A 14,284-nucleotide genomic window follows, 5' to 3' on the forward strand; every position below is an offset into this window, starting at 1 on the left:
AGAGAGGGCAAGCGAGCGAGAGGGCGAGCGAGAGGGCGAGCGAGAGGGAGAGAGAGAGAGGGCGAGCGAGAGTTGAGAGAGGGCGAGCGAGAGTTGAGAGAGGGCGAGCGAGAGTTGAGAGGGTGAGAGAGAGTTGAGAGAGGGCGAGAGAGAGAGGGCGAGAGAGAGAGGGCGAGAGAGAGAGGGCGAGAGAGAGAGGGCGAGAGAGAGAGGGCGAGAGAGAGAGGGCGAGAGAGAGAGGGCGAGAGAGAGAGGGCGAGAGAGTGAGAGGGCGAGCAAGAGAGAGGGCGAGCAAGAGAGAGGGCGAGCGAGAGTTGAGAGAGAGCGAGAGAGAGAGAGGGCGAGAGGGAGAGAGGGCGAGAGAGAGAGAGGGTGAGCGAGCGCGTGAGAGAACGAGCGAGCGCGTGAGAGAGAGAGCGAGCGCGTGAGAGAGAGCGAGCACGTGAGAGATAGAGCGCGTGAGAGAGAGCGCGTGAGAGCGAGCGCGTGAGAGAGAGCGAGCGCGTGAGAGAGAGAGCGAGCGCGTGAGAGAGAGAGCGAGCGCGTGAGAGAGAGCGAGCGCGTGAGAGAGAAGACGAGCGTGAGAAAGAGAGGGCGTGCATGAGAGAGAGAGCGAGCGAGAGAGAGAGAGAGAGGGCGACCGAGCGAGAGGGCAAGCCAGACAGAGGGCGAGCGAGAGAGAGTGGGCGAGAGGGCGAGCGAGAGTTGAGAGAGGTTGAGAGAGGGCGAGAGAGAGAGGGTGAGTGAGTGAGGGCGAGCGAGAGAGAGAGAGGGCGAGCGAGAGAGGGCGAGTGAGAGTTGAGAGAGGGCGAGTGAGAGTTGAGAGAGGGCGAGCGAGAGTTGCAAGAGGGCGAGTGAGAGAGAGAGAGGGCGAGAGAAAGGGCGAGAGAAAGGGCGAGAGAGAGGGCGAGAGAGAGAGAGGGCGAGCGAGAGAGAGAGGGCGAGCGAGCAAGCGAGAGAGAGAGGGCGAGCGAGCGAGAGAGAGAGAGAGGGCGAGCGAGAGAGAGAGGGTGAGCGAGAGAGGGGGCAAGCGAGAGAGAGGGCGAGCGAGAGAGAGGCCGAGAGAGAGAGGGCGAGCGAGAGAGAGTGGGCGAGCGAGAGAGAGAGAGTGGGCGAGAGAGAGAGGGCGAGCGAGAGAGAGTGGGCGAGCGAGAGAGAGAGAGTGGGCGAGCGAGAGAGAGAGAGAGGGCGAGCGAGAGAGAGGGCGAGCGAGAAAGAGAGAGGTCGAGCAAGAGAGAGAGTGGGCGAGCGAGAGAGAGAGGGCGAGCGAGAGAGAGGGCGAGAAAGGGAGAGAGAGAGGGCGAGAGAGAGAGAGAGGGCGAGCGAGAGAGAGAGCAAGCGAGCGAGAGGGCGAGCGAGAGAGAGAGATAGGGCGAGCGAGAGTTGAGAGAGGGCAAGCGAGAGTTGAGAGAGGGCGAGCGAGAGTTGAGAGAGGGCGAGCGAGAGTTGAGAGAGGGCGAGCGAGAGTTGAGAGAGGGCGAGCGAGAGTTGAGAGAGGGCGAGCGAGAGTTGAGAGAGGGCGTGCGAGAGTTGAGAGAGCGCGAGAGAGAGAGGGTGAGTGAGTGAGAGGGCGAGCGAGAGAGAGAGAGGGTGAGCGAGAGAGGGTGAGCGAGAGAGGGCGAGTGAGAGAGAGGGCGAGCGAGAGAGAGGGCGAGCGAGAGAGAGGGCGAGAGAGAGAGAGGGCGAGCGAGAGAGAGAGGGTGAGCGAGAGAGAGGGCGAGTGAGAGAGGGCGAGCGAGAGAGAGAGAGAGGGTGAGAGAGAGAGAGAAAGGGCGAGCGAGAGAGAGGGCGAGCGAGCGAGAGGGCGAGCGAGAGAAAGGGCGAGCGAGAGAGAGGGCGAGCGAGCGAGAGGGCGAGCGAGAGAAAGAGCGCGCGAGCGAGAGGGCGGTCGAGCGAGAGTGAGGGCGAGAGAGAGCGAGAGAGAGGGACAGAGCGAGAGAGGGCGAGCGAGAGTTGAGAGAGGGCGAGCGAGAGTTGAGAGAGGGAGCGAGCGAGAGAGGACGAGCGAGAGTTGAGATAGGGCGATCGAGAGTTGAGAGAGGGCGAGCGAGAGAGGGCGAGCGAGAGAGAGCGAGCGAGCGAAAGAGAGGGCGAGCGAGGGAGAGAGAGGGCGAGCGAGAGAGAGAGAGGGTGAGTGAGAGAGAGGGCGAGCGAGAGAGAGAGTGAGGGCGAGCGAAAGAGAGTGAGAGGGCGTGCGAGAGAGAGGGCGAGCGAGAGTTGAGAGAGGGCAAGCGAGAGTTGAGACAGGGCGAGCGAGAGTTGAGACAGGGCGATCCAGAGTTGAGAGAGGGCGAGTGAGCGAGAGGGCGATCGAGAGTTGAGAGGGCGAGCGAGAGAGAGAGGGCGAGCGAGAGAGAGAGAGGGTGAGCGAGCGAAAGAGAAGGCGAGCGAGCGAGAGAGAGAGAGAGAGGGCGAGCGAGAGTTGAGAGAGGGCGAGCGAGAGTTGAGAGAGGGCGAGCGAGAGAGGGCGAGCAAGTGAGAGAGAAGACGAGCGTGAGAAAGAGAGGGCAAGCGAGAGAGGGAGAGGGCGAGCGAGAGAGAGAGAGAGGGCGAGAGAGAGGGCGAGAGAGAGGGCGAGAGAGAGAGAGGGCGAGAGAGAGAGGGGGAGCGAGAGAGAGAGGGCGAGAGAGAGGGCGAGAGAGAGAGGGCGAGAGAGAGAGAGCGAGCGAGAGAGAGAGAGGGCGAGCGAGCGAGAGAGGGCGAGCGAGCGCGTGAGAGAGAGCGAGCGCATGAGAGAGCGAGCGCGTGAGAGAGAGAACGAGCGCGTGAGAGAGAGAGCGAGCGCGTGAGAGAGAGAGCGAGCGCAAGAGAGCGAGTGAGAGAGCGAGCGCGTGAGAGAGAAGACGAGCGTGAGAAAGAGAGGGCGAGCGAGAGAGAGAGGGCGAGAGAGAGAGCGAGAGAGAGAGAGGGCGAGCGAGAGAGGGCGAGCGTGAGAGAGGGCGAGCGAGAGAGAGAGAGAGAGCGAGAGAGAGGGTGAGCGAGAGAGGGCGAGCGTGAGAGAGGGCGAGCGTGAGAGAGGGCGAGCGTGAGAGAGGGCGAGCGAGAGAGAGGGCGAGCGAGAGAGAGGGCAAGCACGCGAGAGAGAGCGCGTGAGAGAGAGAGCGAGCGCGTGAGAGAGAGAGCGCGTGAGAGAGAGAGCGAACGCGCAAGAGAGAGAGCGCGTGAGAGAGAGAGCGAGCGCGAGAGAGAGAGAGCGCGAGAGAGAGCGAGCGCGAGAGCGAGCGCGTGAGAGAGAGAGCGAGCGTGTGAGAGAGAGCGAGCGCGAGAGCGAGCGAGCGCGTGAGAGAGCGAGTGAGCGTGTGAGAGAGTGCGAGCGAGCACGTGAGAGCGAGCGCGTGAGAGCGAGCGAGCGCGTGAGAGAGAGCGCCTCAGAGTGAGCGCCTGAGAGAGAGTGAGCGCGTGAGAGCGAGCGCGTGAGAGCGAGCGAGCGCGTCAGAGAGAGCGAGCGCGTCAGAGAGAGAGAGCGAGCGCGTGAGAGAGCGAGCGCGTGAGAGAGCGAGCGCGTGAGAGAGCGAGTGTGTGAGAGAGCGAGCGCGAGAAAGAGCGAGCGCGTGAGAGAGAGCGAGCGTGTGAGAGAGCGAGCGCGTGAGAGCGAGCGCGTGAGAGAGAGCGAGCGAGCGCGTGAGAGAGCGAGCGCGTGAGAGAGCGAGCGCGTGAGAGAGAACGAGTGCGTGAGAGAGAGAGAGCGAGCGCATGAGAGAGTGAGCCAGTGAGAGAGAAGACGAGCGTGAGAAATAGAGGGCGCGTGAGAGAGAGAGCGAGCGAGAGAGAGAGGGCGAGAGAGAGAGGGCGACCGAGAGAGAGAGAGGGCGAGAGAGAGAGGGCGACCGAGAGAGAGAGAGGGCAAGCGAGCGAGAGGGCGAGCGAGAGGGAGAGAGAGAGAGGGCGAGCGAGAGTTGAGAGAGGGCGAGCGAGAGTTGAGAGAGGGCGAGCGAGAGTTGAGAGGGTGAGAGAGAGTTGAGAGAGGGCGAGAGAGAGAGGGCGAGAGAGAGAGGGCGAGAGAGAGAGGGCGAGTGAGTGAGAGAGCGAGCAAGAGAGAGGGCGAGCGAGAGAGGGCGAGCGAGAGTTGAGAGAGAGCGAGAGAGAGGGCGAGAGGGAGAGAGGGCGAGAGAGAGAGAGAGGGCGAGCGAGCGCGTGAGAGAGAACGAGTGAGCGCGTGAGAGATAGAGCGCGTGAGAGAGAGAGAGCGCGTGAGAGAGAGAGCGCGTGAGAGAGAGAGCGAGCGCGTGAGAGAGAGAGCGAGCGCGTGAGAGAGAGCGAGCGCGTGAGAGAGCGAGCGCGTGAGAGAGCGAGCGAGCAAGTGAGAGAGAGCGAGCAAGTGAGAGAGAAGACGAGCGTGAGAAAGAGAGGGCGTGCGTGAGAGAGAGAGCGAGCGAGAGAGAGAGAGAGAGGGCGACCGAGCGAGAGGGCAAGCCAGACAGAGGGCGAGCGAGAGAGAGTGGGCGAGAGGGCGAGCGAGAGTTGAGACAGGGCGAGCGAGAGTTGAGAGAGGGCGAGAGAGAGAGGGTGAGTGAGTGAGGGCGAGCGAGAGAGAGAGAGGGCGAGCGAGAGAGGGCGAGTGAGAGTTGAGAGAGGGCGAGCGAGAGTTGCGAGAGGGCGAGCGAGAGAGAGAGGGCGAGAGAGAGGGCGAGAGAAAGGGCGAAAGGGCGAGAGAGAGGGCGAGAGAGAGAGAGGGCGAGAGAGAGAGAGGGCGAGCGAGAGAGAGAGGGCGAGCGAGCAAGCGAGAGAGAGAGGGCGAGCGAGCGAGAGAGAGAGAGAGAGGGCGAGCGAGAGAGGGGGCAAGCGAGAGAGAGGGCGAGCGAGAGAGAGGCCGAGTGAGAGAGAGAGGGCGAGCGAGAGAGAGTGGGCGAGCGAGAGAGAGAGTGGGCGAGCGAGAGAGAGAGGGCGAGCGAGAGAGAGGGCGAGCGAGAAAGAGAGAGGTCGAGCAAGAGAGAGAGTGGGCGAGCGAGAGAGAGAGGGCGAGCGAGAGTTGAGAGAGGGCGAGCGAGAGAGAGAGAGGGCGAGCGAGCGAGAGAGGGCGAGCGAGCGAGAGGGCGAGCGAGCGAAAGAGTGGGCGAGCGAGCGAGAGGGCGAGCGAGAGAGAGGGCGAGCGAGAGAGAGGGCGAGCGAGAGAAAGAGAGAGACCGAGAGTGAGTGAGAGGGCGAGCAAGAGAGAGAGAGGGCGAGCGAGAGTTGAGAGAGGGCGAGAAAGAGAGAGGGCGAGCGAGCGAGAGATGGCAAGCGAAAGGGAGAGAGAGGGCGCGCGAGCGAGAGAGAGGGCGAGCGAGAGAGTGGGCGAACGAGAGAGGACGAGCGAGAGAGAGTGAGGGCGAGCGTGAGAGAGAGGACGAGCGAGAAAGAGAGGGCGAGCGAGAGTTGAGAGAGGGCGAGAGAGAGAGGGCGAGTGAGAGAGAGAGAGAGCGAGAGAGAGAGCGAGAGAGCGAGAGAGAGAGCGGGCGAGCGAGAGAGAGAGCGGGCGAGAGAGGGAGAGAGAGGGCGAGCGAAAGAGAGGGCTAGCGAGAGAGAGGGCGAGCGAGCGAGAGAGAGGGCGAGCGAGTGAGAGAGAAGACAAGCGTGATAAAGAGAGGGAGAGCGAGAGAGAGAGGGCGAGCGAGAGAGAGGGCGAGCGAGAGAGAGGGCGAGCGAGAGAGAGGGCGAGCGAGAGAGAGGGCGAGCGAGAGAGAGGGCGAGCGAGAGAGAGAGGGCGAGCGAGAGAAAGAGAGAGAGCGAGAGTGAGTGAGAGGGCGAGCGAGAGAGAGAGAGAGCGAGAGTTGAGAAAGGGCGAGAGAGAGAGAGAGGGCGAGCGAGCGAGAGTGGGCAAGCGAGAGGGAGAGAGAGGGCGCGCGAGCGAGAGAGAGAGAGAGGGCGAGCAAGAGAGTGGGTGAGCGAGAGAGGATGAGCGAGAGAGAGGGCGAGCGAGAAAGAGAGGGCGAGCGAGAGTTGAGAGAGGGCGAGAGAGAGAGGGCGAGCGAGAGAGAGGGCGAGCGAGCGAGAGAAAGAGCGCGCGAGCGAGAGAGAAAGGGCGTGCGAGCGAGAGAGAGGGCGAGAGAGAGCGAGAGAGAGAGGGCGAGCAAGAGAGAGAGGGAGAGGGCGAGAGTTGAGAGAGGGCGAGCGAGAGTTGAGAGAGGGCGAGCGAGAGTTGAGAGAGGGCGAGCGAGAGAGAGAGGACAAGCGAGCGAGAGAGAGAGGGCAAGCGAGCAGGAGAGAGAGAGAGGGCGAGCGAGCGAGAGAGAGGTCGAGCGAGAGAGAGAGAGGGCGAGCGAGCGAAAGAGAGGGCGAGCGAGAGGGCGAGCGAGCGACAGAGAGGGTGAGTGAGAGAGAGGGCGAGCGAGAGAACGAGAGGGAGCGAGCGAGAGAGAGTGAGAGGGCGAGCGAGAGAGAGAGAGAGGGCGAGCGAGAGAGAGAGAGAGGGCGAGCGAGAGTTGAGAGAGGGCGAGAGAGAGAGAGGGCGAGCGAGCGAGAGAGGGCAAGCGAGAGGGAGAGAGAGAGAGGGCGCGCGAGCGAGAGAGAGAGAGAGAGAGAGGGCGAGCGAGCGAGAGAGAGGGCGAGCGAGCGAGAGAGTGGGCGAGCGAGAGAGAGGACAAGCGAGAGAGAGTGAGGGCGAGCGTGAGAGAGAGAGGGCGAGCAAGAGAGAGAGGGCGAGCGAGAGTTGAGAGAGGGCGAGCGAGAGAGAGAGAGGGCGAGCGAGAGAGAGAGAGGGCGAGCGAGAGAGAGAGGGCGAGCGAGAGAGAGAGGGCGAGCGAGAGAGGTAGAGGGCGAGCGAGCGAGAGAGGGAGAGGGCGAGCGAGCGAGAGAGGGAGAGGGCGAGCGAGCGAGAGAGGGAGAGGGCGAGCGAGCGAGAGAGGGAGAGGGCGAGCGAGCGAGAGAGCGAGAGAGAGGGCGAGCGAGCGAGAGGGAGAGAGTGAGCGAGAGAGAGAGGGCGAGCGAGAGAGGGCGAGCGAGCGAGAGAGGGCGAGCGAGCGAGAGAGCGGGCAAGCATGCGAGAGAGAGAGGGCGAGCGAGAGAGAGAGAGGGCGAGCGAGAGAGAGAGAGGGCGAGCGAGCGAGAGAGAGGGCGAGCGAGCGAGAGAGAGGGCGAGCGAGCGAGAGAGAGGGCGAGCGAGCGAGAGAGAGAGTGGGCGAGCGAGCGAGAGAGAGGGCGAGCGAGCGAGAGAGAGAGTGGGCGAGCAAGAGAGAGCGAGCAAGAGAGAGGGTGAGCGAGAGAGAGTGAGAGGGCGAGCGAGAGAGAGAGGGCGAGCGAGAGTTGAGAGAGGGCGAGAGAGAGAGAGGGTGAGAGAGAGAGAGGGCGAGCGAGCGAGAGAAGGCAAGCGAGAGGGAGAGAGAGAGAGGGCGCGCAAGCGAGAGAGAGAGAGGGCGAGCGAGCGAGAGAGTGGGCGAGCGAGAGAGAGTGAGGGTGAGCTAGAGAGAGAGGGCGAGCGAGAGTTGAGAGAGGGCAAGCGAGAGAGAGAGAGGGCGAGCGAGAGAGAGGGCGAGCGAGAGAGGGAGATGGCGAGCGAGAGAGAGAGAGGGCGAGCGAGAGAGAGGGCGAGCGAGAGAGAGTGAGGGCGAGCGAGAGAGAGTGAGGGCGAGCGAGAGAGAGGGCGAGCGAGCGAGAGAGGGAGGGCGGGCGAGAGAGAGGGTGGGCGAGCGAGAGGGAGGGAGGGCGAGCGAGAGAGAGGGAGGGCGAGCGAGAGGGAGGGAGGGCGGGCGAGAGGGAGGGAGGGCGAGCGAGAGAGAGGGAGGGCAAGCCAGAGAGATAGAGGGAGGGAGGGCGAGCGCGAGAGGGCGAGAGAGTGCGAGTGAGAGGGCGAGCGAGCGAGAGAGAAGACGAGCGTGAGAAAGAGAGGGCGAGCGTGAGAGAGAGAGAGAGCGCAAGCGAGCATGAGAGAGAGCGGGCGAAGGCATGCGAGAGAGCGACCAGGTGCCCAAGAGAGGGGGCTGGCGAGAGAGAGAGCGAGTGAGCAAGCGTGCAAGATAGAGCATGAGAGAGAGAGAGAGCAAGCGCCTGTCTGTGTGTGAGAGTGAGCATGAGTGCGTGTGTGTGAGTGCATGAGAGTCTGGCTCACTCCCAGTTGCAGGGTTCACGCTCACACACACCAACACACTTGCACCAACTCACACAGCGGGTGTGTGTGAGGGTGAGTGAGTAAGCACTGTGAGTCAATCACAATTTGACCCTCTCACGCTCAAATGGTCATTTTTATTAATTGCTCATTTTTTTAAAAAATATCAATTTATTGCTGTGACATTGCGTTATTTTTGCTCAGCAAGCGGTTTATTTTCCTCATACCTCAGCATTTTATTGAAATTCGTTTAACGTTGCGCCAAACCTTACCTTTCTGAAACTTGCATCATCAGTCCTTTGAGTGAGGAAAAAATTGAAACATGGCACCTTGTACGAAAGAGTTATAGGGGAGAAAAAAAGGTGGAGACTACCAAAAAACACAGACATGACGGAAAAATGTACTACAGTGTAGAAGAGTGAATTTCTGGCCAGGAACCAGACTGTAGCAGAAAGTGGAAAGACCAGTGGAACCAGTCCCAAGCTCAAGCAGTAACAGCAGTGGTGAGGGGAAAGGCTGTAAGCTGATCATTGCCACTTGGTTGGGAGATGCACAATGGCGGCTCAAACAAATAGTTAACCTGTAGTTAGAGCCACTGTTGGAGCCAATGAAAGGAAGGTGATTGAGGGATAAAAACAAAAAACTGCAGATGCTGGAAATCCAAAACAAAAGCAGAATTACCTGGAAAAACTCAGCAGGTCTGGCAGCATCGGCGGAGAAGAAAAGAGTTGACGTTTCGAGTCCTCATGACCCTTCAACAGAACTAGGTTCTGAGGTGATTGAGGGAGGACTGGCTAAGGATAGGAACGCACTGCAAGGAGCTCCCACGGGGAATGACCACCCAGGAACCATCTGGAACATTCCTTCCTGAAAATCATTCTTGACAGTAAAATCAGGATTATTGTCATGGAGACATCATCCGTTCTGGTAGTAAGGAATTAACTCATATTTTTCCTCATCTGTTTGACTTGTTTTTGTCAGCTGTTGTCCTTTAAGTTTCAAAACAACACTGGTGATGAAAATGGGCATTCAGACCATGATTATCTCTGTTTCATTTTATAAGCAGAATATAAAGAAAGTCGTGCATTAATGTAGCACCTTTCACAGCTTCGGGACATCCCAAAACTCTTACAGAAAATGTACTTCTGAAGTGCCATCGCTATTGTAATGTAAGAAAATCAGTAGCCAATTTGTAAAGAGTAATGTCATAACGACCAGATAAACTGTTTTTGTGATGTTGTTTGAGAGAGCTAAATGTTGAAGAAGGCACCAAAGACAGTTCCCCTGCTGTTCTGGGAATAGCGCCACAGGATGATTTACACCCACCTGAGAGGACAGGCTCGGTTTAATGCCTCATCCGAAAGCTGGCCCCCCCTGCCAGTGCAGCACTCCCTCAAAATGCGTTAAAGTGTCGGACAAAATGGTGCGAATTTTGGCTCTGAAGTGGGACCTGAACCCACAAACTTCTGACTCCGAGCTGAGTACGCTACCACCGAGGTGAGGCTGACGTCTGAATCTGCAGTTGCACAATAATGTTGTAAATTCAGCCCAAAACCATACTCAGCGTTTGAGTCGATGCTAGCAGAGCCCAAGACCAGCATGGTCTCACTCCCCATCACTTTGGAGTCAGGTCAGGACTTCCAGCATTCCACAAGTTAAGGGTAAAACGGAAACCATCTCTCATGTCCTGTAAACTCTGTGTGTGAAACACTAGAAAAGGCTTTCTGCTGAATCTAGCTGTATTGGTTGCACCGATTATGCATTACGCTCACACTTTGTCACGCTGGCACTGGCAAAAGACTGCTTCCACTTGAATGGGTCTGACTTATGCATTAAATTTTATGGTACCTGAGAGAATGGTTATGAACTTGAAAGATAAGCTGTAGTACAGGTACATTATCGATCTACATGTTATACCCTTTATTCTTTGGAGTCCCTGCAAAGCCTTCACAAGGAAGAGGGTACAATTACAGCGTGACTCGTTTACATAGACAGTTTCCATAACAAATTGGCCAAGCTCCTGTGGCATTGTACAAGGTGAGTTTGGGTACACAAGTTTAAAAGCATCGAACCAGGATATCTTCCTTCCCCCATTCTCCCTCCCAATCTTTTTCTCTCTTCCTCTAGTCCTGTGGTTTTTTAAAAAAAATATCTGGCACATGGGAAATTTGTCAAATTGATTAGGTTCTTCTATGGTTACTTCACTTAAGGGGAGATGGTGGCGTAATGGTAACATCACCTGTCTAGTAATCTAGAGGCCCAGGCTATGTTCTGGGGACTGGGGCTCAAATCCCACCCCGGCATTGGGTGTACGTATACCCACAGTGCTGTTAGGGAGGGAGTTCTAGGATTTTGACTCAGTGATAGTGAAGGAACAGTGATATAGTTCCAAGTCAAGATAGTGTGTGGTTTGGAGGAGAATTCACAGTTTGTGGTGTTTCCATGCCTCTGCTGCCCTTGTCCTTCTAAGTGGTAGAGGTTCTGGGTTTGAAAGGTTCTATCAAAGGTGCCATGGTGAGTAGCTGCAGTGCATCTTGTAGATGGTGCACATCTTGTTGCTGTTGTTATGATAGGCAGAATGTCCTGTTTCATTCTATGTCCCTATAAAGTTAGTGCAATGTTACCTTGTGTTGCTCTTAAACTGCTCTTCATTTCACAGTACAAATTTAATCACACTGCTCTCTGTGTTGCTCCAGCTCCATGGATGACGGCGCAATTCATTCAGTTGCTGGACGTTCAGCTCACTGGACTGCTCCAATGCTTAGCAGAAGGGTCTACAAATCAGCAGTTTTACCTGATTTTGAAGTCCTTTACACAGGGCCTTGAAGTCAGCAACCTTTGGAAAGGACAGCATCAGGTGAGTGGACCTCTGGCCCTCAAACATACATACAAACATACGAGTTAGGAGCAGGAGTAGGCCACACAGCCCTTCGAGCCTGCTCCACCACTCAATAAGACTGTAATCGCCCACCTACCCTCGATGACTCTTCACCCCATTGTTTACCAAGAATTTATCTACCTCTGCCTTAAACATGTTCAAAAACTCTGCTTTCACTGCCGTTTGAGGAAGGACTCACTACCCTCGGAGAAAAAAATTTCTTCTCATCTCTGTCTTAAATGAGCGACCCCTTTATTTTTAAACAGTGACCCCCTAGTTCTAGATTCTCCCACATCACTCCTTATCCACCCTGTCAAGACCCCTCAGGATCTTGTGTTTCAATCAAGCCACCTCTTACTCTTCTAAACTCCAGCGGGTACAAGCCTAGCCTGTCCAACCTTTCCTCATAAGACAACCTGCCCATTTCAGGTATTAGTTTAGTAAACCGTCTCTGAACTGCTTCTAATGCATTTATATCCTTCCTTTAAATTAGGAGACCAATACTGTACACAGTACTCCAGATATACAACTGAGGCATAACCTCCTTGTGTATTCAATTCCGCTCGCAATAAACAATATCGTTCTATTAGCTTTCCTAATTACTTGCCGTACATGCATACTAATCTTTTGTGACTCATGGACTAGGACACCCAGATCCCCCTGCATCTCAGAGCTCTGTAACCTCTCTCCATTTAGATAATATGCTTCTTCTGTAATCTTCCTGCCAAAATGGACAGTTTCACATTTTCCCACATTATACTTCATTTGCCAGATTTTTGCCCTCTCACTTAACCTTTCTGTGTCCTCTTGTAGCGTCTTTATGGCCTCTTCACAACTTACTTTCCTACCTATGTTTGTATCATCAGCAAATTTAGCAACAATACTTTCTGTCCCTTCACCCAAGCCATTTATATAAATTGTAAAATGGTGAGGTCCCAGCACTGATCCCTGTGGCACATCACTCGTCACATCCTGCCAACCTGAAAAAGACCCACTGATGGCTACCCTGTTTCCTGTTAGCTAGCCAATCTTCTATCCATGCCATTGTTACCCCCTATACCATGAGCTTTTATTTTCCACAATAATCTTTGATGTGGCACCTTATCAAATGCCTTCTGGAAATCTAAGTACAGTACATCCACCTTTTATCCACAACACATGTGACTCCTTCAAAGAACTCCAATAAATTGGTTAAACATGATTTCCCTTTTACGAAACCATGTTGACTCTGCCTGATTGCCTTAATTTTCCCAAGCACCTTGCTATAATATTTTTAATAATAGCTTCCAACATTTACCCTATGATAGATGTTAAGTGAACTGGCCTGTAGTTTCCTACTTTGTTTCCCTCCCTTTTTGAATAAAGGGGTTACATTTGCTGTTTTCCAATCTAATGGCACTTTCCCTGAATCCAGGGAATTTTGGAAAATTAAAACTAATGCATCAACTATTTCACAAGCCACTTCTTTTAAGACCCTAGGTTGAAGCCCATCAGGACCCCGGAATTTGTCAGCCCACAGCTCCAACAATTTGCTAAGTACCATTTCCATGATTGTAATTTTCTTGAGTTCCTCCCTCCCCTCCAGTTCCTGGTTTACAGCTATTTCTGGGATGTTACCAAAAGAAAATACCTGTTCAATTCATCTGCCATCTCTTTATTTTTCATTATTAATTCCCCAGACTCACTTTCTATAAGTCAAAGCTCACTTTGTTAACTCTTTTCTTATTTAAGTATCTATAGAAACTATTACTATCCATCTTTATATATCTAGCTAGCTTTTTCTCATACTCTAATTTTCCCCTCCTTAGTAATCTTTTTGTCATTTATATTCTTTCCAATCTTCTGACTTGCCACCCTTCTTTGCACAATTATGTGCTTTTTAAAAAAGTTTGATACTGTCTTTAAACTTTTTAGTTAACCACAGATAGTGGGTCCTCCCCTTTGAATTTTTTGTTCTCATTGGAATATATCTATTCTGTGTATTCTGAAATATCCCTTTAAATGTCTGCCACTGTACCTCTATTGACCGATCTCTTAACCTCATTTGCCAGTTCACTTAAGCTAGATCAGCTTTCATTTTCAATTGCCCTTATTTAAGTTTCAAATACTAGTCTCGGACCCATTCTCCTTTCCCTTAAACTGAATGTAAAATGCAATCATATTATGATTGCTGCTACCCAGGGACATCTTCACTATGAGGTTATCAATTAATCCCATCTCGTTGCACAATACCAGGTCTAGGATAGGCTGTTCTCTGGTTGGCTCCAGAATGTGCTGTTCTAAGAAACTATCCTGAAAACATTTTATGAACTCCTCGTTTAGGCTATCTTTGCCCATCTGATCTTTCCAGTCTTTATATAGATTAATATCCCCCCCCCATAATTATCGCCGTACCTTTCTGACAAACTCCCATTATCTCTTCCATTATACTCTGTCCTACTATGTAGTTAGTCCTACCATGTAGTTACAATTTGGGGGCACACCACTCCCACAAGTGACTTCTTGCCTTTATCATTTCTCCTCTCGACCCACAACACTTCTGAATCCTGTTTTCCTGAACTTAGGTCATTCCTCTCTAATATGCTAGTACCATCATTAATTAGCAGAGCCACCCCTCCACCTTTTCCTAGCATCTTGTCCTTCATTAAAGTCACGTAGCTTTCATTATTCAGGTCCCAGTCTATGTCATCCTGCAACCATGTTTTTGTATTGGCTATTAGATCGTACCTGCACCTGGAGCCCAACCTCCTCATTGAGCCAGTTTCTATTCTCATTAACGTTGTGCTGTGATTTGGTTTTATCTGTTTGATTCAGGATGTTGTGTCATCTCTGATCCTGACCACACTCCTCTTGAAATGTCCTCTAAGCGGGGATGTAGAAAAGGCTGTTTGGTTTACAGCTCCGCAGATCATCATGGCACTCCTGGTAAGTCATAGCACGAATTGGCTTTTTCCCTGCTTTTGGAAGAAACCGAGAGCAATGGGTGGGTCCAATGTTTGGTGATCACACGAGTATTGAGTCTCGAGGATCAAATGCAGGGTTTGAACAAGGAAGAGCTTGCATTTATATACAATAATTGCATCCTTGGGATATCGTAGGGTGCTTCACTGTCAATAAATCACATTTTGAGTGGTAGTCCCATTTTGCAGGCAAATTGTGCACAGCAGGATCCCACAAACTGTAAATGAGATAAATTACCAGATAATCTGTTTTAATGATGTTGGCTGAGGGATTAATATTGGCTGGGACATTGGGGAGAATTAGTTTTGAAGTGTACGCGCTACTATGTAGGTAAACGACAGTCAATTTGCACACAGCAAGACCTCATTAAGAGCAAATCAAATATGCGATCAGGTAATCTGCTTGACAATCCATAGGATGGATAA

The 14,284-nt window shown here is 54.3% G+C and overlaps 1 protein-coding gene across 2 annotated transcripts in view; it reads left to right on the forward strand.

Moving 5' to 3' along the window:
• The window catches only part of urb2 (URB2 ribosome biogenesis homolog), a 73,171-nt gene that overhangs the window by 51,520 nt on the left and 7,367 nt on the right, over positions 1 to 14,284 (forward strand). For both annotated transcript variants that reach the window (XM_041182733.1, XM_041182734.1), the window contains exons 5-6: positions 10,717 to 10,877; positions 13,713 to 13,823. In XM_041182733.1, coding sequence (XP_041038667.1) covers positions 10,717 to 10,877; positions 13,713 to 13,823 — 272 coding nt within the window. The remainder of the gene's footprint in view (positions 1 to 10,716; positions 10,878 to 13,712; positions 13,824 to 14,284) is intronic.

Source organism: Carcharodon carcharias, chromosome 2 (assembly GCF_017639515.1).
Source record: "Carcharodon carcharias isolate sCarCar2 chromosome 2, sCarCar2.pri, whole genome shotgun sequence".
Lineage (NCBI taxonomy): Eukaryota > Metazoa > Chordata > Chondrichthyes > Lamniformes > Lamnidae > Carcharodon > Carcharodon carcharias.